A 23,286-nucleotide genomic window follows, 5' to 3' on the forward strand; every position below is an offset into this window, starting at 1 on the left:
CTATTCAAACAAACAGGATTCTACCTTACTTTATTAGTATTGCAAACATATTTAGAAAGACTAATACATATGCATACATCCACAGGGAACATTTTACTAAGGGCAAAAAGCAAATGATGAGCATTTAGTTGGAAATCTCCTAATACACACGCTTCCCCAAATTCAAGTATCCTTAAAATATGACAGGAAGCGCCTATTTGCTTTTCCTATTCACACTAATTCAGGTCTATTGTTGGCCGAAACAAAGGTCTTTCAACCTGCATCACCCGTTCCCAGGACATTTGACACCAGTTTATTAATATCATAAACATAAGAGGCACAAGTGGCAGAAATCCAGACCTACTCCTGGTATCCGTCTTAAATAACCTTAGAAAGGCGGGTGAACACTCTCACAGGTTGTGGAACTACATTTATTCACAACTAGGAACAAGCAGTTAAAGGTCACAGCTTCTCCTTGAGCCTGTTCTGTGCAGCCACTGCAAAGCTATATAATAATAAAAAGCTCAAGTCTTTCCACGAGTTTCCCTCTCCCCAACCAGCAGAATTGTTCTGCTTTTAAACAAAAAAGTAATCTACAGCAAATCCAACATTTCAGCACTTTTAAATACCAGCCAGCTGTTCACTGCAAAAGTTATTATGGGGTTCCATTTTCTGAACACCACAAAATTCAGCTGCCAAGAGCTTCCAACCTGTGAAGCTTAGATCTGTTCTCAGGTGGGAAAAAGGGAAAAGGAGAGCTGCCCTCCTACTGAGGATCTCTCGCATGCAGTTTGCATCAATCTCCTTACAATTGCAATGAAAACTCCTCTTTGCTCAAGGTTAGGATTATAAAAAAAAAGATTGTGAACTGTAGTTTCCAGCCTCTGGATAACATCACCTTCAGAGGCTATGCACCCCTAAAATTACATTGCCATCTAACACTCGCCATCAGAAAGGATGTTTTTGATGTGAAATATAAACAAACAGAAACATGTAGTAGATAAAACATACTACCTAAGCAACATTTGTGTTTAAAAACCCAAGTGCATCGTCATTCTTATTTTGAAAGCTTCATCCCCTAAATAAGTCATCTGACATTTAAAGATACCTGGCCTAGGTACGCTTATGCCCCACTCTCATCACAGCATGCTTTAGTTATACTTAACCTGAAAAAATTAAGTGTCCCTGCTTAGATGCAAAGAGGCCCAAAATCTTGGGCTTCAATCAAGTGTGACAGCATTCTGGCAACCACCAGTTTGTTAACAGCCATGTAACCAAGCCTCCCTTGAGTGGCTTAAATACTATAAAATACCTTGAAAACAAACGTATTTTTTGGTGCTGCAACAATAGAACTCTACCTAAAAACATTTTTTCTAACCCCAAATGAAATCTTAGCTAAAATGTTAGCCCAACAGAACATGAAGTCTGTCGTTTGTTTGAAGGGTGAAACCGGCATTGTCAGCGTTCTCTGCGTCAACAGTTTATATTATAAAGCATTTTAAGTATGACTGCAGACATAGTGATAACTTGACTAAATGACACAAGAAAGAAAACAAGCTTCCTCCTCTTAGCATTTTCCTGTTTCAAACATATACTATCACAGGGATCACGCCTCTCAACCATACGTTATACCTTTAAACAAAGTAATTGCACTAAGCAATACTATACACATTCCACACTAGTTGTATTTCCATTACAGGAACACTGTTCAGCCAACAAAACCTACGCTGATTTATGAGAGGTCTTCCTGGACAAAAATGACAGAAGAGTTAAGTTATATTTGTGTTGTGTAGAATTTAGTTGGGGAGTTACTCATCATTTTTGTCCTTTGTACAATCGCATACAAATCATACATACCTAATTACAGGGGAACAAAATTAACTAACAGGAACTAACATCATGCCCACAATTGCCTCACGTAGGATCCCCTTGGTGCCCGAACGTTCTATCACTATCACTCACAGAACTCTGGCATTTACTGAGCAATATGAGGAGAACTGAGACAAAAAGGCTTATAAATAACAGATTCGATTATTTCTGCTTTAACACAGCACTCGTCTACCCTTAGTACTCTGGTACATGACTTGTTCCAACATATTTTCTGCCTGCAGAGCTTTAGTTTACAATGCTATCATTAATAAAGCTGCAACAAAACTGTTTCTGCACACCTCGTTTCCAAGAAAGTAACATGTCAATTTTAGCACCGCTGAGGACAAAAATTCAGGTTTACTGATTTTCCAGAATAAACTCTATGCAGGAACAGAGAAATTAAATAGCCTCTACTCAGATGAGAGCAGTGCTGCCATTTCTGACCCCTCTGAAAACACTCCTGCTGACCTCCCACTAACCATAAGCAGGGTTAGGATTCAGGAGAGCAGAACTCCATCTCAGGCCAGCACTCTCTGGAAAACCTCTATTCTTAGAGCTAAGCTGCAGGACTACATACTCACTAGGCCCCTTCTGGATCTACACATAATGCTTACAAAAGTGGTCCATAATTCTCCTAAGACAGGCTATGCAAGTTATACACAGTATGTGGATTTCCCAAAATGCATTAAAAGGATTGGATCCAGTTTTAATCAAGCTTTATTTCTTCTCATTGTCAGAAACATGTTAGCAATGTATCTATGTTCAAAACCAGGCTAATTACCCCTTGGTAGCAGAAGTGCATTGCTGTATTGCCTAGCTGTTTTATTTATACTCCCATTTTCTTAGGGAGCTTTTCTCAATACACCTAGGGGGAATGAAAAAGCATGTTCTTGGGGGGGGAAAAAACCCAACACCTCAACAAGCTCAGAAATACCATCTAGGCATTAAAAGGAAGGGAAAAAAAAAAAAGTGTCAGCAGTTAAGCTGTTCTTCCCACTAAGTTATATCCAGTTAATAGCACAAAGTCACTGCCTTGTATGGGTATCAGAGCTAGGTTCCATTCAGTACCAGAGCACAATCCCCAGACAGAAGTTTCAGTTGCTCCTTCACCAAAGGTGACTTTAGACATGAAAATAATCATTCCAGGCTATATGGGTAACTAAGCTCTCCAGTATATGCTTCCAAGACTGTAGCATCTCCACAGACGAAGGTTTTTCAATAAACATCCGACAGAAGTAATAGGTATAGTTGAAAGCTTTGCATTTAGAGAACACACTAACAAGCTCCCAGAGTCCTGTCAGCCCTATTCTCTGTGATGCCATCCTCATTCTGTTGTGACAGCTGATAAAACACATTTGCTTGATAACCAGGGGCTGAGAACACTGAGGTCTACCACTCAGAGCACAGATTTCACAAATGCCAAGGTTATTTTCATGCTCTTTGCGTCCTTTTAAAAGGGGATTTCTGCTTTGTTAAAAAAATACTTAGGAGCAACAGGACTAGCAGAAAACCAGCCCTGTGACCCAGGCAAAACACAGGAGTATTTATTCAACAATCCTTCTAGTTCACAGGACGTCTACCAGCGTCTCCTCAAGACTACAAATTATCTTACTCAAGATAGCTTACACCAATTAAAACTGAACATACCTAAAGTTGCCCCCACATTACTAACTCAAGAGGATGTTCACCTGCACAGCACTGAAAAACCTGCACTACAAAATTAGCTGTTAATTAATTCATATAACCAAACATCCAGCCAGTAAAGATTTTTAAAGGATGCTTTAATTTGGATGTCTGTTCACTGAAAGAATAAATAATTTCTATTTCAAGTTGTATTTACTTGAACCATTAGCTAATGTCTAAAGTCATTACCTAATGGCTTTTATTTTAAAAAACCCAAGTTCAATACTAAAAGGAAAACATATGTGCTTCTGCTTATATTTGTTTGGTTTTACTATCCTTTTTTTAAATTTTTCCTATGCTCAAGCCAGGCCAATTCTTGAGTCCTTGAAACTAATGTGAATCAGTAACTATTTACTGCTCAATTCCTGCTGACAGCCCCCCCACCTCAACCCACAGCAACATTCCTCACATCCACCACAGTATCTACACCAAAGTACACACTAATAACACAGGCTAAATAGTCCCCTCAGAAGACCTCACTTTAGATCTTTCAGGGGCTTGTTTGTCTTCCGAAGTAGTACAGAGCTATTTATGGAAAAATCTCTGCTGGAATCACAGCCAGAATTTCAATAGGCTGCACAGCACAGAAAAGCCAGTGGTTAGTTTTCTGTTTGCAAATAACAATATATTTGGAAATAACATACTGTGCTATTGTTTTGCATGTACAGAACAGAAGCCTTTAGGCAATGCCATTCTTGTCACTGACAATGCTACAGATTAAGAGCACTGGAATATCTTGATTTTCTCTTTTTGCTGAAGCCATTCCAAAACACAAACTGCAAGTTAAAAATTAGTAGCAGAAAAAATATCATAGTTTGGCAATGCCTTACAAAATCAGCTACTAGAATTCTGTGACTTGGCCTGCATTTCTGTTGTAGATACAAAAAACAACTCCTAGAAACTATCATGCTGTTTCAGACTTCTCTCATGGGTTCTTTGACCAAAGCTTTTATTTTACATGCAAAAGCTAAGGCCAAAAATTTCTAAGGCTTTTAAACCTTCATGTGTAGAACGCAGGAGACCATTGTACCTCAGACAACGTGTAAACTGCCTCCTCTAAGGAAGGAAAATGAAAGCAAAAATCACTCTTCCCTACCATAATGGAAGGGAGGGAGGGAGGCAGGCAGGCTCAGTAGATGAATTTCAGGCAGCTTGCCGGAGAGCACAGCGCCTGTGAAGGTCACAAGTACAACTGAAGTTTCCAGCAGAGATGAATATACGGTTCTGACTATTAAGTGACCGTGGAATAAAAATGTCTGATTAATTCACTCACTGTGGGCATTCACTACTTTATCAGTTCATTTTAATACTTAATGGATTTTTAGTGGCACTTGGAACCTGGAAAAACAGTCTTCCCTTTACCAGTTGCCTCTTCTTCCCTTCCCCCCACCCCCCGACTTGGCAAGTATTTTCCTGTGTTTCTATTCTGGCCCAAGCATACATGCCTCAGCTTCTTAAAAAAAATATTAAAGAGAGGCCAATACTAGTTTCTGGCCTGGACTTTCACAGATGCTTAACACTCACTTCTCTAAAGCATGCAAATTGGCATCTACAAATCAGGACAAGTCTGCAAGGCAGATATGTATTTATAACACATCTTAAAAATATATATAGAGACTACAAATCTGAGCAAAATACTGACCTTTATTTTTAAGTTAATCATTTTACGTCTCTCACCTTCTCTATTTATAGATTAGGACCTTTTATTTAGATTCTGGAAGAGTTGCATAACAGCTGAAAACAAGATAGCAATATTTAGTAATATTACTGTCCTGCAAGGATATAAAAGCTCCTTGCAATAACTTTTCTGAATTGTGGACCTTTGTTTTGGGAAACCAGCCCACTGCTCTTACAGACAGGCAAAACAAAGCACAGAGGGGCTACAGTGACTTAGTGACCTTCCAGATGAAACAACTCCCAATGATTCCTTTCAGTTATCTCCATTTCTAGTCTTCCTTTTGGTCACTCTCGCCCACCCTCCCCAGATAATTAAATTTAAATCCAAACCTTAAATTTGGTAAAAAATAGAAGAGTAATCACAGCTCTATAAGAATCTTGAACCTCAGTCAAAAGACACTGGTCAGAAAGAACATGAATTGAAAGATGCCAAAACCACTTCCAGTTGAATGTTATGTAACTTCAAATTTCTGGGAAAATAATTTCAGCATTTACATAAATGAGCCTGCAAGACCAAAGAGGGCTGTGTATATGATCTTCTCTTGACAACTTCTTCAAAATGACAGCAACCAACAAGAAGGAAAGATTAAGTCAGAAGTGCTCCTACACAGGATGCAATCACTCAGCCATGTCATTTTTTTCTAGCAGTATACATGCTTAAAAACCCTCGTGCAGGAACACGGAGCAGCAGAACAGATGACCTAGTAGCACAGTTGTAGGTAACAATTTAGAACACACTTCCCTGATCTTCAGAAACAGCAGAAAGACGAGAATGCTCAGAAACAAGCAGACGTCTGTTATTCCCAGGTTTGGCATGAGCTTCTTCAAGTCAAATCAGGGAACAGAATCCACAAGCTCCAAGGGGCCGACAACCTGATGTTCAGAATCTCCAAGTGGTTTGGGTTTTTTTTTTTTGTTTTGTTTTTTGTTTGTTTGTTTTTTAAGTTTTAAATGCTCTATGTCTTCCTACTGCTCTTTCCTCTGAGGCACCTAAATAATAGAGACAAAATCACTAGGTTAAGCACAGCATGTGCTCTGCCTCCGTAACAGGACTCTATGTAACCAGTCCCCGCCACTTCAAGAGTGGGTTATCACTTCCCAAAGGGTCTGCAGTAAAATGAAAGATCCTGGATATTTCTTGAAAACAAGAAGAAAGCAAGCCCAACCAAAACAAACAACGTAAAGCTGAGCTAAGAACAGACTAAGAAATGGCAGAAGGACTAGACAGAAAGTTTTAATATGTTGGTCAAAAAGCCATTCCTGCATTCCACTAGAAGAGTTTACTCATGTTTCACTATTATCTCTAGAAAGCAGTGCCATTTATTTTCTCACTGCTAGACTATACAATGGAAAAATTTGTGGCCTTCAACTTCAATTGCTGTTCCTTCATATTGATCTTTCAGAATAGATGTCCTCAAATATGAATCTCAATTCACATCACAATTTCCCTCAATTCATATCACAATTTCCCATATGAAAGGCAGTCTATGAACAAGCACATATCAACTGTAAGCATGAAAAAGGCCGGGAAAAAGGCTGAGCGAGTTGTTGACAATGCCAGTTTCACATGTTACCTTAAAACCATTATTGTATCTCCAAGAGAAGCAATCCATCCATTCACCTCTCACATCTCTTGTCCCATTCCTGTAGCACCATTACCTATTCCGGCACAAACATTTGTTACAGTTTGACAAACCAGTCTGAGGAAGCTAACTCGGGATAAAACTAATCTGACAGCAAATAATCCAAGACATGTAATTTTCATTCAGGTCAGTTTCCCAAAGTGTCAGCTCAAAGCAGCAGCTGCTGAAGGTACAAGGAAGGCCCATCTCTTTCAGGAGCAGCAGCTACTTGAAGCGACAATGAACGTACAGGCATGTCAGGATGCAATTTGAATTCCAATTCCTCCTTCCATACCAAGGCCACACCTCACCCCCACACAAGCTGAACAGGGCAACTGTTGAAAGACAATCCAAGATTTTTTTTTTTTTTTTTCTCCAAATCACCTCCATTATTTCTATAGATGACCCCTTACGCAATGCACCAAGAACAGTACCTAAGAAGTGAAGTTTTTGTTATGTAACTCCATTAGAAAAAAGTCCAGGAACTCTCAAAGAAGTGTCTTTGAGAATCATTATATATTTGTGAGAGTTGAAGCTGAAGATTTATTTCAGTATGTAGTTCTTGTCTGCTGGACTAGTTTAATATTTTAAGTTATTTGAAAAGTTAAGTTCTTCAGACTACATTTATAAGCACTATACACAAACACATACAGGTTGTAAATTCTGCGAATCATCTTCTAACCTTCTACTAACGGGAGAAAGGCCAGCTGAAATCACTACTTTTAAGAAGCAAAGAACGGTCCCTGGAATACTTTTTATATTCACCAGGGAAAAAGGAAAAATACAGCTACTACCATTTAACAGACATGAATATATTAGACATTATTCAAATTTTAAATAAGCAGCTATATCCTGAAGTCTCAATTACCTTAACTGTTCCTCAATATATGCAATTATCTTTTCTCAAGTTCTCAACATAGAGTGCCAACTGTGTATGTTTGGAGATCACACTATTCCCAGAGCATTAACTTAAGAACTGCAATTGAAAATGCAAAGAGAAACACTTCCACACAAAATGCATTCTATATACCTGGGAAATCAATATCTTTCTTACAATACAACTCTTTTAAAACCCTCTTTTCCTGACCCTAAAATTTTCTTCCAAAATTAGATGCAAGCATAACTGCCTAAGGGGTTTAACATGTGACCTAAATATGCTGGTTTTCTTAATGGTGCTATCACTTGTGGATCGCTACGAGGAAAATACATTTTTATAAAGAACAGCTGACCAAATTAATAATTTCTCCTCCAGTGCTTAACAAAAGCGTGGTAAGTCAGGAGAAGAGAAGCTTACAGCCATTTCTGTTTCTGTAACAGAAACAGAGTCATGCACAGAAGCCTCAAATAATTATTTTCAGTAATTTTAACAACTCACAGCGACAGTACCTGATGTCTCATTAGCCAGCATCTTCGTTTTAAAGGCAAATGTAACAACCATAGACCTTCCAGTTGGAGAAAAGAACAAGGCAAGACCACCATCGTGTAACACTGCCTGCTGCCCAGAGCCATGCCCTAAAACAGTCCTGCTTGGCAAGCCCGTAAGCGAGCAACAGTGTGTTCCATTCTTTAACAAGTGCACACACACACACGAAGTATCCATACTGTACGGCATTTAAACATTGAAAATGTTAACTGAAAGCGGCATTTAACTAGTGCACGCTGTAAAAACATAACTGAGCTAGAAAGCAGTATCACCAAGCTAGAGTCACATACATTCCACTCAAGTTGAAAATCTAGAAAACTGTGCGGATGTAGTTATTTTGACTGTAAGACCTACCACTGCTTCTTGGAAGAGATTATTCCAAATTGGTTTGGATCAAGTATCTTCCTGTATTTCCTGTATTTTATTTTAAATATATAATTTAAAAAAAATATTTAAAACTTACTTTGTTTCAAATATATAAAATACTTCCTGTATTTTATTTTCATAGAAACAGGGTAACTGTTCTCTCTATGCACAAGTGCCTACCCTATGCCAGGACTTTTCACATGACTACTGATCACCGACTGACTGCAAAACTTTTTGCTCCATACTAAAAATAATGTAGACATAGTTATGGTACTGCATATTACAGAGAACTGCAAATAAGAGAGAAAGTCTGGAAAGTACCTTAAGGCAGTTATAAAAGCATCTTATACTAACAAAATTGCTTTGGGAGCACAGTGTTTCTTAAGAGGAAAGAACCAATGGGAGCCTTAACTTGGTACCATCAGTAATCGATGTTTTTACTGCAAGAGGTCCAGTACCTCACAGATTTAGTTGCACACACACTTAAACAGCATCTGAAACAAAGAAAGCCTAATTGTGCAGCATTTAAACACGATACAATACATCAGTTTAGGTCAAGTCAAAACCCCAAACAAGGGATCCGGTTTTTCAAATCATATTAAGAGTGATAAAACATGATAAAAGAAGATTACCGTTTGTCAAATTATCTTTTTTAAATGCTTTACAGTGAAGCAAAGAGTTAAGTAATCCATCTCCCATTTACGTGACATTCTCTTCTACAAGAACTTCCAAGAAGCTAAACTGTACTGATACTAACAGCTCTTCTAATAACAGAGCTAGTAACGATGCTAAACAAATCTCATTTCCACACACTGCTTGCGTAGACACTGAAGGAAGAAAACACATCCCTTGTGTACTAGTTTTGCTGCAAAAATATGTCAAAAAGATTACAACATGGTGACGACACTGTGTATGCCCCTGCATGTGTGTTTGCACATGTGCACATCATACCTAGTTTCAAAACAAACCCAAAATCAACCCAAAACTATTAACTGTCAGACTGCACAGCAGTTTGACAACTGGCTTTTACGCACCTAAATCCATGCTGCTACCACATGAGGTAGTTCTGCATTCTCCACTTGCTCTCAGGCACACGTTTTTATCGCCCCTTCTTTACAGCTCCACGTTTGCACATCCACACACCCTTCAGTTCAGAGATCCGATTCCACTGCAGTGTAACCCAGTAAAAATCTACAGGCCATTTGTTTTCAATAGCAGCACAGACTTGGACCAACTTCAGTCTTTATATTTAAAAGATCACCAGTGCTGCAGGATCTCTGTCAAGCATTACTGCACCAAACCAAAGCTGCAGCTATTTTATTTGGCCAGTATTTTAGTTCAGTCTCCTAAGATTACTGTTACGGTATTGGTACTAGAGATATTCTATTGCTGGCCTTCAGATATCTCGCGTTCAAAGTATATATATTGAACAACAAAAGTTTTAAGTCCTTTTTATCAGTTGATTTTACCATTTGTAGTAGCACAGCACTTAAAGATCAGGGTCTTGAGTTGACTGTACATAAAGTCCTATCAAGAGACTGACCGTCTTCCAGAGTTCGTGTTTCCTTCAGCCACGCGATCACTCTCCACACCACGCTGGCACAAGCACACACACAGCACCGAGAATCAGAGCAGGGTTCAATTCAGCTGAAAAATAATCCAGTCGAAACCACAAATTTAAGTATTTTTCAGCTGGATCAGCTTCCCAAACAAGTTCATTGTCCAGTAACACGAACACTTGTGCCAGCAAAGTGGGAAGTAGCGCCTCTTTAAGCAGAAACGCTGCCAAACATGTAGCCATGGCCTAAATAGGCAAGTCAGAAGAGAACAGAAAGAAGGGAGGGGGAAAAAAAGAAAGAGACAAACAGACAGTACAGCTAGGAACACCCAGCTCTTAACGCTTACTTCAGCACTGCAGCCACTAAGGCGTTCTAGTCTTCATTTTAGTTCTTCCAAAACACTTTCTAGGAAGCTCCAAGTACCACAGAAACCCATTTCTAGGGTAGAAATACCCAAACCAGAATCATTTAGGCAGCACCTTTAAAAGCTGTGCAGTTTCACAAAGCTGATCAAGAGCTGTAGCCCACCAGGATGGCCACCGATAGCCAAGTGGCACTCATTTGTACTGTTGGGGTCTGACAGCTTCATCACCCTAACTGCCGTATTTATGACACAAAAGTCTCACTCCTTTTTCCAAACTGATTTTTAATCTCAGCCAAAAAGGACCCCAGAACAGCAAAGCATCACGGAGGGAACAGAGCACCGGTCAGCACGACTGACAAGCTGAAGTGCCCTAGCTACCAAACCCACGTCGAGAGCGCACTGAATCACTCCTGGGGAGCTGAGCAGCCACTTGCTCTTTAGCAGTCTGCTAAACGCCCTTTGTTTTGGGGGACTTCACACTTTGAATGCACACTTTAGTCAATCTAGACCAGCAGTTCCTAGAACACAGTAGCCTATTTCTCTCTCTAGACACAGACCGCTATTCTGCAAACAGCTGAAGATAAAAGAGCTGAAATACAGAAGCAGACTCTGGAATACAGAATAGGACTATAACCTTGGGTCATCTTGTTTGTCTACAGCGTTATTTCAACACACACACACCCCCAAAAAAAAAACCCCAAACCTACTGCTAGTCCCTGCTCCTTCTAACTGACATTACCTTACAAGCACACAGAACGTAGCCACAGCCCTCAATAACCCCAATTAAGCTCCCTCCCACAAAACTACACCCCAATCTTTCTTCAGCATTATTGTTGCAACGTCTCACACCTTTGCTACTTTTCTCTGACCATTTTTCCTCCCCTCCTATTCCATCAATTCCCAATTTAAAAAGCCCATCAGTGACTTTAATAATAACGCCACCACTCCTTTTCTGTGTGCCTCCTACCCACAAAGACAGCTCAGTAGAAGCCCTTCCTCCCCCCTGATGCCAGCAACATCCCTCCACCTGCGAGGTGTAGGCCCCTATTATTCAGCTGTTGGTAAACCTACAGATCTGGATGGACCACCAGGAACAGCGGTCCGGTACGACAGAGCTGACCCACCTTGTGAAGGAGGCTCAGCAGCTGTAATCCACTGTTACACACACACGGTACGCGACAAAGAGAAAGCTTTCTTTCAGGGAAGGCAAGATGGTGAACTCCAGATCGTGGTAAACTGCTTTTTACAGCAGTCCTCATTCCTGGCTCTAATTTTTCCTTACTCTGGGGTAACTATTTTTGTGCACTGAAGACAAACTAGCATTACTGAAGCAACAACAAGCAGTTCCCATAGCTGCTCTGCAATTTTGAAGTCTGCCAAAAATAAACATGAAGCTACACTTGAAAGATACAAAGTACCTAGAATCAAATACAGAAAGCATTCCTGGACAAGGGAAAGTCAAATCTTGTTTGTATCACTGACCACACAGGAGCTGGCTAGGGATAGAAACCTAAGAGACTTCATCTGTTCGTCATCTGCACAAACTGAAACAGACTACAGCAATGTTTTGGCTGTTAAAAGAGGAAACAAAACAAGTCGTAGATTATTAACCAAGCAGGACAGAATGGCTAAGCCTCAGACTTGAAAATTAAGTCAGTAATCGGCACCCACAGCAGGTATCGAAGTAATTCCTTCAGAGACATTTGGGCATGAAGTAGTTAAACACACGACTTAAGTTCTGGCTCCCAGCCTCTGACCCAGACTATCAGACTTTTACATATCTTTGGATTACACTTGAAAGAACATTTAGATACAGAAGCTTGACTCTTTTCCTTCTGCCAAGTAATTAAACAAATTTGACTTAATTTGTTCAGAAGTACGAACTCATTCCATTAAGCAAGTGTCTAGTTTTCAGAGACAGTTTAAACTCACAATTCTTAGTGGTTTCCAACTGGAGTTGCCATTATGCCACATATTGGAAAAAGGTAACAGCAGAAGACTAAAAACAAGTCCCAAAACAACAAAACTGCTGCAGAAAATCTTTGCAATCCTTTTCTTTAACCATTTCCCAAAAAGGAAACTTCCACACGCTAATGTCTGCTCTCGAGTATCTCTGGACAGTGAAGTCTTATTTGCATCAAAACAGCGATGGCACAAAAGAAAAAAACAAAAACCCCACACATTACCGATGCTTTTGATAACCCAATCATAGAACTCATCAAAAACACTGACTGTTCTCCACCGGCGAAAGCTAATGTCCTGGCTCTGGATTCTCCAGAGTCCACAGAACAGGCTGAACACAGGTTGTAGGACTGGGCTCCAGAAAAACCAATATGAAATTAAGAAGGGAGTCAAGCTTCTGTTGAGCAAATAATCACCTATTTCGGAAACAGAGGCAGCACAAGCTACAACAGCCTTGCCCTTACACAATGGATTGCTAAATCACAAAAAGGCAATCTTTTGCCATCAGTTAAAATTAAGGACCCAAATTATAATGAAACCGATGCTCAGATATCAATTTATAACCCGATTTCCATTGCTTAACTTTGTCATCTGATAGGCCCAGGCCACAGCTTACAACTAAGGATAAATTCTGTACGTACCAAGAGAAGAGAGGCTAGCTCTCTGCTCCTCACACACCCATACTCAAGTTAGAAAAGCTTTGCTACAGCAGAACGACACAGGCAGGCCCCAGATACAAACTCATTGCCATCTTCTTTCCTCAAGCTTTACTAACAGCTTTCCCTCTCCTTTCCCTTTCACCCTCATTAGCTCTGAAAGAAACGTTGTCACATCCATCTATCACACAGGGCTTAGAAAGCCAGAAAATTAAAAACTGTATGTATCAGAGTTCATGTTTCAGCCATCAAAGCCACCAAATATTGACTTTGTAATAGACAGCCATTCTGGCCAAAGCATCTAAAGAATTACAGGTTATACATAGGATGTGAAGGTTATGAGGTCAGACCTGACCTCAAATACACTGGAAGCTCTGTACTACGGTTCTTAGCAAGCTGTTTCAAGGTGCTGCCACTATTACTGTGTTAAGGATGTTACTCTCCATTGGCCTGTTTCACAGGCAACACTGTAAAGAGACCACTAGTTTTGCATTCTACCAATTAATGCAATTAAATAGATGCAGTTTTCTTGGTTAAAACCTCTATTAACTTAGCTTAAGATAGCTTTCCAATATAAATATTGCAACATTGTGTTATGAACAGGAACAGAAAGCGAAACCTTCCATTTATTTCAGGTTTGTTTTCTTCACTTTGTTTGTACTGAAGTTTCAGCATTCCACAGCAGAAGTTAGTTTTTAAAATTTGAGCTCTAAAGCCATTCACAAACCAAGAATCCATACCCTAGGTGCTACTGTACACAAATTGGTACTGTCCTCAGGCACAGACACGATTAGATTCCGTGCTCGTCAGCTTGCAGACCACAGGGGTTAAACAATCATTTAAGTTTCAGCCTGCAAGACTTTCTTCAGCTTTCACCAGCATTTTTTTTGGTGGTGCCTGCCACAAGAAAGCAGACAGAAAGGCAGGGAGGGGAAAAAAGGTCGTCAGGCTGCATTCAGAGCCACTGTCAACTTGTCCTCGGCTATTCTGAAGGAGGACCAAGCATGCAAAGCTGCTGTTGCAATTTCTGCAAACACCACACAAGGTTCCCTTTCATTGAAGGGAACCTTAAAGCCAGAAGTATAGCTAATAACAAGAAAAACGTGGCCAGCTTGATAGATTATTAACCCTTCCGACAGCAGCGCAGGGAGACATTGCGAAGCGTAACGAGAACTTGAAGGATTGCATGGAAACTAAACTCGCACTTTGCTTAGGCAGCTGGCTTTCAACCATTTCCAGCATGAATTGTGGGAAGCTGAATGCCCAGGAAGAAGAGAGGATTGCAGCTCAACAAATTCATTAAAACCAAGTATAATACCAACCTTGGGACCTCTATCCAGGATCTAGGCATTTAAATTTCAGGATGTCATGCAGTGTATCAAAGCTCTGGGGTTGGCACCTCAAGACTACGTCAACTACTGACAACAAAACAAAACTTCTCTTTGCTCTTTGGGTCATGAAGATCAGGCAGCTACATCTTCCACAAAAGCAAGAACAGACATTCTTACAATTTTTTGGAAACCATCCTGACTCGCTTGCTGAAACAGAAGCTATTTAATTCACTTACAGTGAAGGCTTCCCTGAACTCCACCCACTCTGACTCCAGCAATACACAGCACAGCTGCTAACCTGTCAGGAAGCATAAGGCTAGCGAGTCATCTTTCGTAACGTCAAGTACAACGCTGCAGAACAGCTAAGGAAGTTAAGGACGGACTATCTCCCGACTTCAGCATTTCAAGATCCCTGTAAAAGCTGCTTTACCATACATACATATATATAAAAAGTTCGTTATTATTACGTGCGTGCCACCACGTCTATTTTAATGAAGGATTATTTGCAAGCACCTGCCATACAGCCACAGCTTCTCCAATACTGGTACTTCATTAAAGATCGAGTTTGCTATATAATTTAAAATAAAGATTACAGAATTTAAATTCTGCCAGGGAAAAATATTATACTGCATTTAGCAGTAGTTTTGAGTTCAAGCTTTAAAATATAGTTCCTGCAGAATTTAAAATTAAAATTAAAAAAAAATGTTACAGCTTTCTTGTTTCCTAAAGCCATCTTTCAGCTTGTAAATGACAGGAGTCTTTGAAAGAGCATCGTTTGCCACATGCCACAGCTAATAAATAAAAACAAGTCACTTATGTTTTATACTGATTTTTTGGCCTTTGGAAGTTAATATGAACCACACATCAAATGGGGAAAATAATGGAAACTGTAGTTGCCACTTTTCTAGATACTACATTAATCTCACTTGTAAGACAGAGCATTCAATATATTTTTTTTAAAAAGAAAAAACCCTAGGAAATAGCTAAGTGACAAGGCCAACTGCTTTGCAAAATAAAAGCCTTAACTCATAAACTTACAGGCTGTGTTGTGCAAACAGGACTTTACGGCCAAAGACATTTTTAAGTCAGTGGGACTTTCCTCAAAAAAGCAGAAATTCTGCTCTCCAGCACAGCTGCCACCAGCAGCACAGAAAGAGCGCCGTTCCCCTAATGGTCCCCGATCCAAGGGAAGAAAAATAGCAAGTGTATTTTTTGCAGTCACAATCAGAGGCAGCCATTTCAGCGTAAGATGACATTTGTCACTGCCACCTTCAAAAAGTTTTAGGCAAGTACCAGTATGACTCCAAACACAAACCCCTCTTTACTTCCTAAGTAAGCATGCGGAAATATTCAGATTTTTTCCTCTTCTGCTTCACAGAAGCTGAAAAGATTGGGAAAATTACTTGATCTTTATCTAGTACTTAGATCTTCAAAGAGTACAAACATTAATTAATTCTCACAACACCTCCCTATGGAATGCAAGTATCACATTCCCCATTTCGCAGATTAGGAAAAAACACAAATCAAAAGCTGAGTGAGTGACAGGACAATCTCAACAATCTTGGAAAACAAATTCCAGCAAAATATTTAAGAAGCCTGAATTCAGCCCTTCTTAAAAGTGTGCTGAACAGTACTTTCAAACCCTAATTTAATCCTGAATCTGGGCACCTGAATGTGCATTAAATGTCTATTTGATTTTCCTCAAGTTGAATACGGCAACACCGAGCTATTTGTTTTAGTAAGACTGCATTCACATCTCCCTCCCAAAGGAGCAGCTAAGTAGTCAGAAAACATTCAGTAAAGAATAGTGCTCTTACCTTCTGCTACATCATCATCCACAGCGCCTTTCACCTGAGAAAAACACCACTGAATGTCATTTCCTCCTCCAGCTCCTGAAAAACACCATCAAAAAAATGAGACCCCCCACCGCAACACAAAGAGCACACAACAGTTCCCAATTGAAAATTTCAGACCACACCGTACACGCCTACTTCCTCAGCAGTGCTGTCGGCACAATTACAAATTGCCCCTCCCCACCTTTTTCCTTTACAGATATTGTTTTCGTCGTTAGTGGGCTGCCAGCGTTCAATGCAAGGTTTGTCAAAAACAGCGTAAGCACAAGCAGTAGCAGCGACAAAACCCCCCCATCGCCAAAAGCTCACTGGAGTAAGTAACGTCGCCAGTGCCAACTTTAACGGTGCATCTGAAACGAGAGTGCATGAACGTCTTTTTTCACACGATGCTTCTTCTGACTTCAGAAGTCAGAACCCTCTACAAACACACACACACAAACTTCACCAGTAACTGTCAGAAAAAGCCGTACATTTTCGGAAAATTTCAATCTTTCATTCGACATAAACCAAGCCTGCTACTCATTTCCTTCCTCCACAAAGACGCCGAACTGCACCTACATACTAAAGGCTAAAGAAAAGAATTTTACCACAGTTTTAGAGTCTCTTCACAGAAGCAATGAAAGCAATTATCAGCCTTAAAAAAAAAAAAAAAAAAAAAAAAAAGCAGCAAATCCAAGCGGTAAAGCAAACAAGCAATCTGATGTGAACAAGTTCTACTACCATAGAAAACGGATCGGAGAGAAAACTTCAGGAACATTACTGCCTCGGCGGAAGGCAGTGATTCATTTGAACCCTGCCACCAAAACACACAAAAAAATCACCACCCATTTCTTTTGCATTTCATTCTGAGCAAATCACTGCAGGGCTGAGTACATACAGGAAGAGGCTGAAATGGGCTTGCCGCCTCCTTTTTTTTTTTTTTTTTTTTTTTCTTTGAAAGCCACTGTCAAAATGGAACTTTTCCTCAACACAACTCAAACAGGCTGAGCAACAGATGGCATTTACACATTAATCCAGAGCTCTGTTATGGCTTTTGGGGTAACAAAGGATACAGAAATTACTTCTTCCCTCTTCTACGCTAAGTTGAGGGGGGAGGGGAAATAAAAGACTAGGAAATCAGAAGAGCCAAATAATCTTTCCAAAAAAGACCATGTGCCTTAGAACGTTAAGGGAAGTGCTGGAATACAACCAGAGTCCAGCCTGCATTTTTTGCCTGCCTTCATTTCTCTTCTGAAGGATTACAGACAGCCAAGCTCCGGAACCCGACAAGGCAAAGGCAGGCAAAGGCAAGCACAACCCTCCATCTATGCAAGAAACGTCAGAGTGCTTTCTTTCTGCATTTTGGAAAGGTTTGCGCACACATCTCTGCCGCTTCCCAAAACCTGCACAACCCCTCTTCCTTCCTCTCTCCAGCCTCTTCATTTGTCATTTAGCAGCTGGCACCATGGAAGCATTCCAAGGGGACAGCCTGTAAGATAAGGTGCTGCTCTTTCTACTCATGGCTAAAATTCTGTTTTTCAGACAACCTACTTGAAGCAAGTTAACAGTCTCCCCTCCGCCCCCGACTAAAACAAAAAGCGGAGGGTGGAGCCTGGGCATATGGTGTAGGGGGAAAAGGCAAGGCACAAACCCAAGGCAGCCTCCGCCGCTCGCTCCTCCAAACGCAAAGCGCTGAAAAGACAATTCAAGGAGGGGGATGCCTAGATCGCCAAACGAGGAAACGGCAAGGGAAAGTCAGGAGGAAGAGACACCTTATGCGTGCCCGCTCCCAGCCCAGCGGCGGCACTTCGGGATGCCAGACGGGGAGCGGGCGCAGGGAGGCACGAGCAGGAAGCGCCGAAGCCCCGCACGATGCGATCCCCCCGCGCCCGCCGTGCCTCTCCCGGCAGCCGCTGGCGGGCTGCGCCCCGCGGGAGGGTGCGACTGTCCCCTCGGCACGGGCACGGCCGCAGCCCGGAGCGGCGCCCAGCAGCGCTGCCCTCGCTCCACCGGAGCCCAAACGCCGCCGGGAGCCGCAGGGCCCCCCCGCCCGCCGAACTTCCGAACGGCCCCCTTCCCCCACCGAAGCCCCTCCACCTCCCGGTTTCCCCCCCCCCCCGGTGAGGGGGGGGAAGGCCGGAGGGGGGCGGGAGGGGGGGAGCTGGATTTCCCCGGAGGGGGGACGAAAATCATCGCCGCGCTGCTGGACCCGCGAGGCGTGAGGCGGGGCGGGCCGGCGGGGCCGGGGCAGCGAGCGCGGCGGGTGGGCAGCGCGCCGGGCGGGGGGCAGCCCCCGGCGCCGGGGACAGCGGGGACGGAGGGGGCGGCGCTGCCCGCCCGCCGCCGGCCCCACCCGCGCCCCCCGCCCGGCGGCAGGGGCCGGTGCCCCGCGGGGCAGCCTCCCCTTACCTGCCATGTTGGGCTGGCGATAGCGGCCGCGGCGGGTCGGGCGGTCCGGGCGCTGCGCGGCGGGGCCGCCGGTGCCGGGCGGGGGGCGGCGGCGGGGGGCGGATGGCGGCGGATGGCGGCGGGGGTGCGGCCGGCTCCGCTGCTGGGGCTGCCCCCGCTCCGCGCCTCGCTCCGGCCCCCCCCACAACGCTCCACTTTCAAAATGGCGCCGGCCGAGCTGGGGGTGACGTCACCCGGCGGGGGGGCGGGCGGGGCGGTGCTCCGGGGAGGGCGGGGCCGCGGGGCCGGGCCGCCCCCCGAGGGCCGGGCCAGGGGCGCCGCGGGGAGGGCACCGGGCACCCCGCACCGGGCACCGCACCGGGCACCGCGGGGAGGGCACCGGGCACCCCGCACCGGGCACCGCACCGGGCACCGCGGGGAGGGCACCGGGCACCCCGGCCTGGCCCTTCCCCGCTGCCACCGCCCGCACCAGGCAGGCTGGGTCCCTGCCGCCGCCGCGCTCACCGCCCCCCGCCGTGTTTATCCTCCGTCCGTCCCCCGCGGGCGCTGCGGGGCCCGGCCACCGGCTCCCGGCCCCCGCTGGTGCACGGGGGTGAAGGCTCCGCTCTAGCTCGCCGGTCCCACTAAAGGCTGGGCTGTGGTTAGCGTCCGGGACTGGGGTAATGGGTTCAGCGCTATCTATTTCAGCTCTTGGGAAAGTCGTCAGTCTCCCTGCGCAGGTGTTTGTGCAAACGCTGTCGTTCCTCCCCGGCGGGGCTGAGCTCATTCATCTAGATTTCACCTGGGGATTCATGAGCTCATCCTGCAAACCCAGCACCGCCGAACTCACCCAGTGCCCCGTGACAGGCCTCCTCAGCCATCACGCACGCCAACTTCAACTTCATGTTTACGGTTCCAAATGCTTAAGCAGCTGCTTTCCTTACAAGAAAGGCCGTTGAATTCCGAGCAGAGTGTGGCTCAAAACACAGACCTGTGGGAACTGAACACCTCTAAACACACCAACACAGTCAGGCTCCCCGTGTTTGTGAGTAAACACCAGAAACCCACCACTGGCCCAGATTATAGGCTACTTTGGACAAAAGCAGATTTATCCCTACATCCCAGATAAACATTGTGCATGCAAATCGATCTTGGAAACAACAATCATGTTTGAAAGAGCGCTCAATATTATACAGGGCATTTGAAAGAAGTGCGACTCACCTAAGCCTGCGACTACCTGGAACCAAGTGTTTGGCTTAGTCCGTTTTGAGAGCAATCCAAAAATCTAAAAACAAACACACTGCAAGTTTGAAAACAGTCACAAGCAAGACTGGCTCTTTTTGGGTCGCTGTAGCATTAAGGCCCTTCTCTTAACACCCAGGTCCGTGTTTCCCAGAGCTCAAGAACAAATTCACTCAATTCTACAAATCTGTGGCTGCGTTTAGTCAACACCAAATTCAGAATGAAAGCTGGCATCCCTCTTTTTTCAGGGTTCCTTAAAAACCATCCTTTTTCAACCCTAAATGAACCATCCTGCAAGCATTCAGCAGGAAACTGTGCAAATAAAGTCCAATTCATCCATTGCCTTCTGTACCATTACTGCAGAATTTGGCCCTCATAGTAGAACAAGCATTGTTTCAGGAACTTCTGTTGCTAAAAAAAATAGGGGGGGAGGGGCAAAAAGACCTGCAATTAGCTCTGTAATATAAATTAATGAAGCTTAGCACATACCTTATAATTAAAACAAAATCCCTCTTAGAAAAGACTTAATATCATGGTGCCAGAAGGATGGATCATAATTCCAACATTTCAGGTTTTTGTTTTGAACTAACTGAGCTACAGAATATAATAAAGTATAATAAATAAATAGCATTAGATCACAGCCGGGGCAATTAGTAAGACATCTTGGGAATCACAAGGTTTGCTTGGGTGTGCACTTGCTTGTTAATTCAGACAACACAAGTGTTCACACCAGTACGAATGGTTAGTGCAAATTAGCAAGAGTGCATTTCGCAGCTCTGACTCCAAGTCTGTAATCATGTACTTCTGCCCCTTTGATTTCACTGGAGTTTAAGCATTTGTTCAGGTGCTCTGGGGAGACAGTCACTGTATCCTATGAAATTTATACACAACCACCAACAGCACAAAGCTTTAATGAACATTTATCTATTCTGATCATGCTTTAATTACTAATTCTTACTCTACAGGCCAACCCCTTCAGCTCAGACTAAATACCAGGAGGGACATACAGGGACACAGAAAACAGGTCTGGTTGTATTTGTTAAAGGCCAGTGAACTATACACGGAGCGGTCAGTCCACAGCAGTGTAAAGCAGGAGCTGTAGAAGTTAGAGCTTCAAAATCAAAATGTAAAATGTGACTGGCAGCCAACAAAAATACATATATTAATGTCAAATCACCGGTCAAACAACTAAGGCCCCAAAGAAGAAATCCATCAGCTAGTCATGCTGTATCTGCTTTAGTTTCCCAGTAATTTGACCCGTTAGACAAGCCTGTAATGAATTACAACAATTCAGTTCAGAAATAAAGGGAGTAATTGTCACCAAAATTATCGCTGGAATTTAGTAATAGCTGAGCCATCTGAGGTCACATGCAGGTTAACATGAGGGCAATGTAATTCCCTACAGCATTCTCCTCCGTACTTCATTCTGTCTAGCTTGAAGTGTCTCAGCAAGAGGCTTCCGTAGCTTTTTGGCAGCGCGTTTCACAGCCTTTGCTCCTAGAAAATGTTTGCTAATACTCACCCCGTGTTTCCCCCTTCTTAATTTCACATAATTGTCTCTGCTTATATAGGCACCTAATTAACAACATTATCAAAACAGCGCTGAGTCACATCGCAAGGCTGCCATGTGAGAGTTGATGCTTAGCAGGTGGTCAGGCAGACCCTGACTCTGCAATGAGTTTCAGGCAAACTGCAGGCGCTGCCAGTCCCAGCCCATCCAACCTCCTCCCGCCACGCTAACGCTGACCTCGCTCCGGCGGGTAGGGCCCTAGCACCGTTTGCAGCGTGCCAGCCGCCACGCCGGAGAGCTTTCTGCACGCGTGCAGAACCTGCATTTGCTTTGTGTGACAGTCAGGCTTTCCTCAGCTGCCAAGTTTGTTTTAACCAGGTCCCACCTGTAAAGCCCCAGCTGCCAGTCACCAAAGATTTTCAGCTAAAACCAGGGTTTAAGCAGGGGCTTAAGCATTTCCAGTTCTCTGCCTTACTATCCTAAACTTCAGTGCTACACGGAGCCATCTATTGCACCCTACTTCACTACTACAGTTCCACCAAAGTCACTGGGGTTCATTTTTGGAAAGAGAAAAAAATCAAGTTTCTAGCAGTTCTGAGCATCTGTACTGTTGCTAAAATACTCAGAAATGGCATAAAACATCATCCTCCCCTGATCGGTCACCAGGCAGTTTAGCTGAAGATCAAAAGCAGAAGAGGATGGTACAGAACTTTCAGGTCACTTTGCAACCACCAGTGATTTTCTGGAGAGCCTTTTCCCAAACAGAAGAACGTAACAGCACTATCTAATGGTTCTGTCACCGTGTGCCCCAAACTACTCATCGCCAAGCAAACCTGTGCAATGAGAGCTCACTAATTCTGGTCAACAAACAGCTTGGGTCATCTCAGAAGTGTAAAGTTCATTGGATTAAAGCTCTGCTATTACAAGGGGAAGCCTCAGCATTTTCTTTCAGAAATTACCAAGGCTTTTTTTTTTTTTTCTTCTTCTTAACTTTAGCCTGGTGCAAGCAAACAGAAAAACTAATTAGGCGTGGAAAGAATTTCATTATGTTCATTAAAGCAGTAGTTTGCAAGACAGGTTTAAAACTAGCTCCAAAGTTGATTTGCTTAGAGCAGGTCCGGATTACAATGATCGAAACCACAATTTGAAAAGTATTAGTTTAAATGGATTATTTAAGCACAATTTGTACAGGATTCATGCACCTGAATTTTGGCAAGAGTTTTATATTAAAGCAAGTGCAAAAATACATGCAAGGATACAAGGAAAACAAGGCTTCTGGAAAAGAAGAAAAAAGGCCTTAGAGGTAGACAGGAAGCACCTGTTTGGAGGGAAGAAAACAAGCAGTTTTTAGCTGGGAGAGCTTGTTTGGGAAGGTAGGAGGCGTCCCATTTTTTTCTGGTTAAAAAAATAAGAAAAGAGGGCTAACTTGAAATGCATAGAAAAATTATGTCATTATTTTTAGGTTTCTTAGTACTCCTTTCCCCCTCCCCCCTCCTATTCTATAGGAATAGAAGTCCAACTAAAATTTAAGAGAACTGTTATGGGAAACTAACAATCCTGCTGAAACTAAAACTGCAACCACAGGAGACGATAGGAGATTCACAACACCTAGATTTAGCCCTTCCTGTAACGTAGTAGCTGCAGTTAACAAAGCACATAGTTCAGGATAACTTGGCACCTCAAATCTTCCACCTCAGGATAATTTGCACAGAACTTAAAACTCTGAAACCTACTAGCAGCAGGAAAAACAAAAAAGACAAAAGGAGAACAGTCATGCTAAACTAAGCACCACAAACACAAGGCAAGGCACTCAGAAAGTGTTT

At 43.0% G+C, this 23,286-nt stretch overlaps 1 protein-coding gene across 2 annotated transcripts in view; it reads right to left on the reverse strand.

Moving 5' to 3' along the window:
* Nucleotides 1–18,950, reverse strand: part of PPP2R2A (protein phosphatase 2 regulatory subunit Balpha) — a 39,859-nt gene extending 20,909 nt beyond the window's left edge. Inside the window, exons 1-2 of one of the 2 annotated variants that reach the window (XM_056362799.1) lie at nucleotides 18,733–18,950; nucleotides 16,309–16,383 (exon numbers count right to left, since the gene is read on the reverse strand). In XM_056362799.1, the coding sequence (XP_056218774.1) occupies nucleotides 16,309–16,383; nucleotides 18,733–18,739 (82 nt within the window). In that variant the 5' untranslated portion in view covers nucleotides 18,740–18,950. Of the gene's footprint in view, nucleotides 1–16,308; nucleotides 16,384–17,064; nucleotides 17,117–18,732 lie in introns of those variants that run through there. The other variant, XM_056362798.1, reaches the window with a different exon arrangement.
* Between the last annotated feature and the right edge of the window lie 4,336 nt (nucleotides 18,951–23,286).

This window comes from Falco biarmicus, chromosome 18 (assembly GCF_023638135.1).
Source record: "Falco biarmicus isolate bFalBia1 chromosome 18, bFalBia1.pri, whole genome shotgun sequence".
Classification (NCBI taxonomy): domain Eukaryota; kingdom Metazoa; phylum Chordata; class Aves; order Falconiformes; family Falconidae; genus Falco; species Falco biarmicus.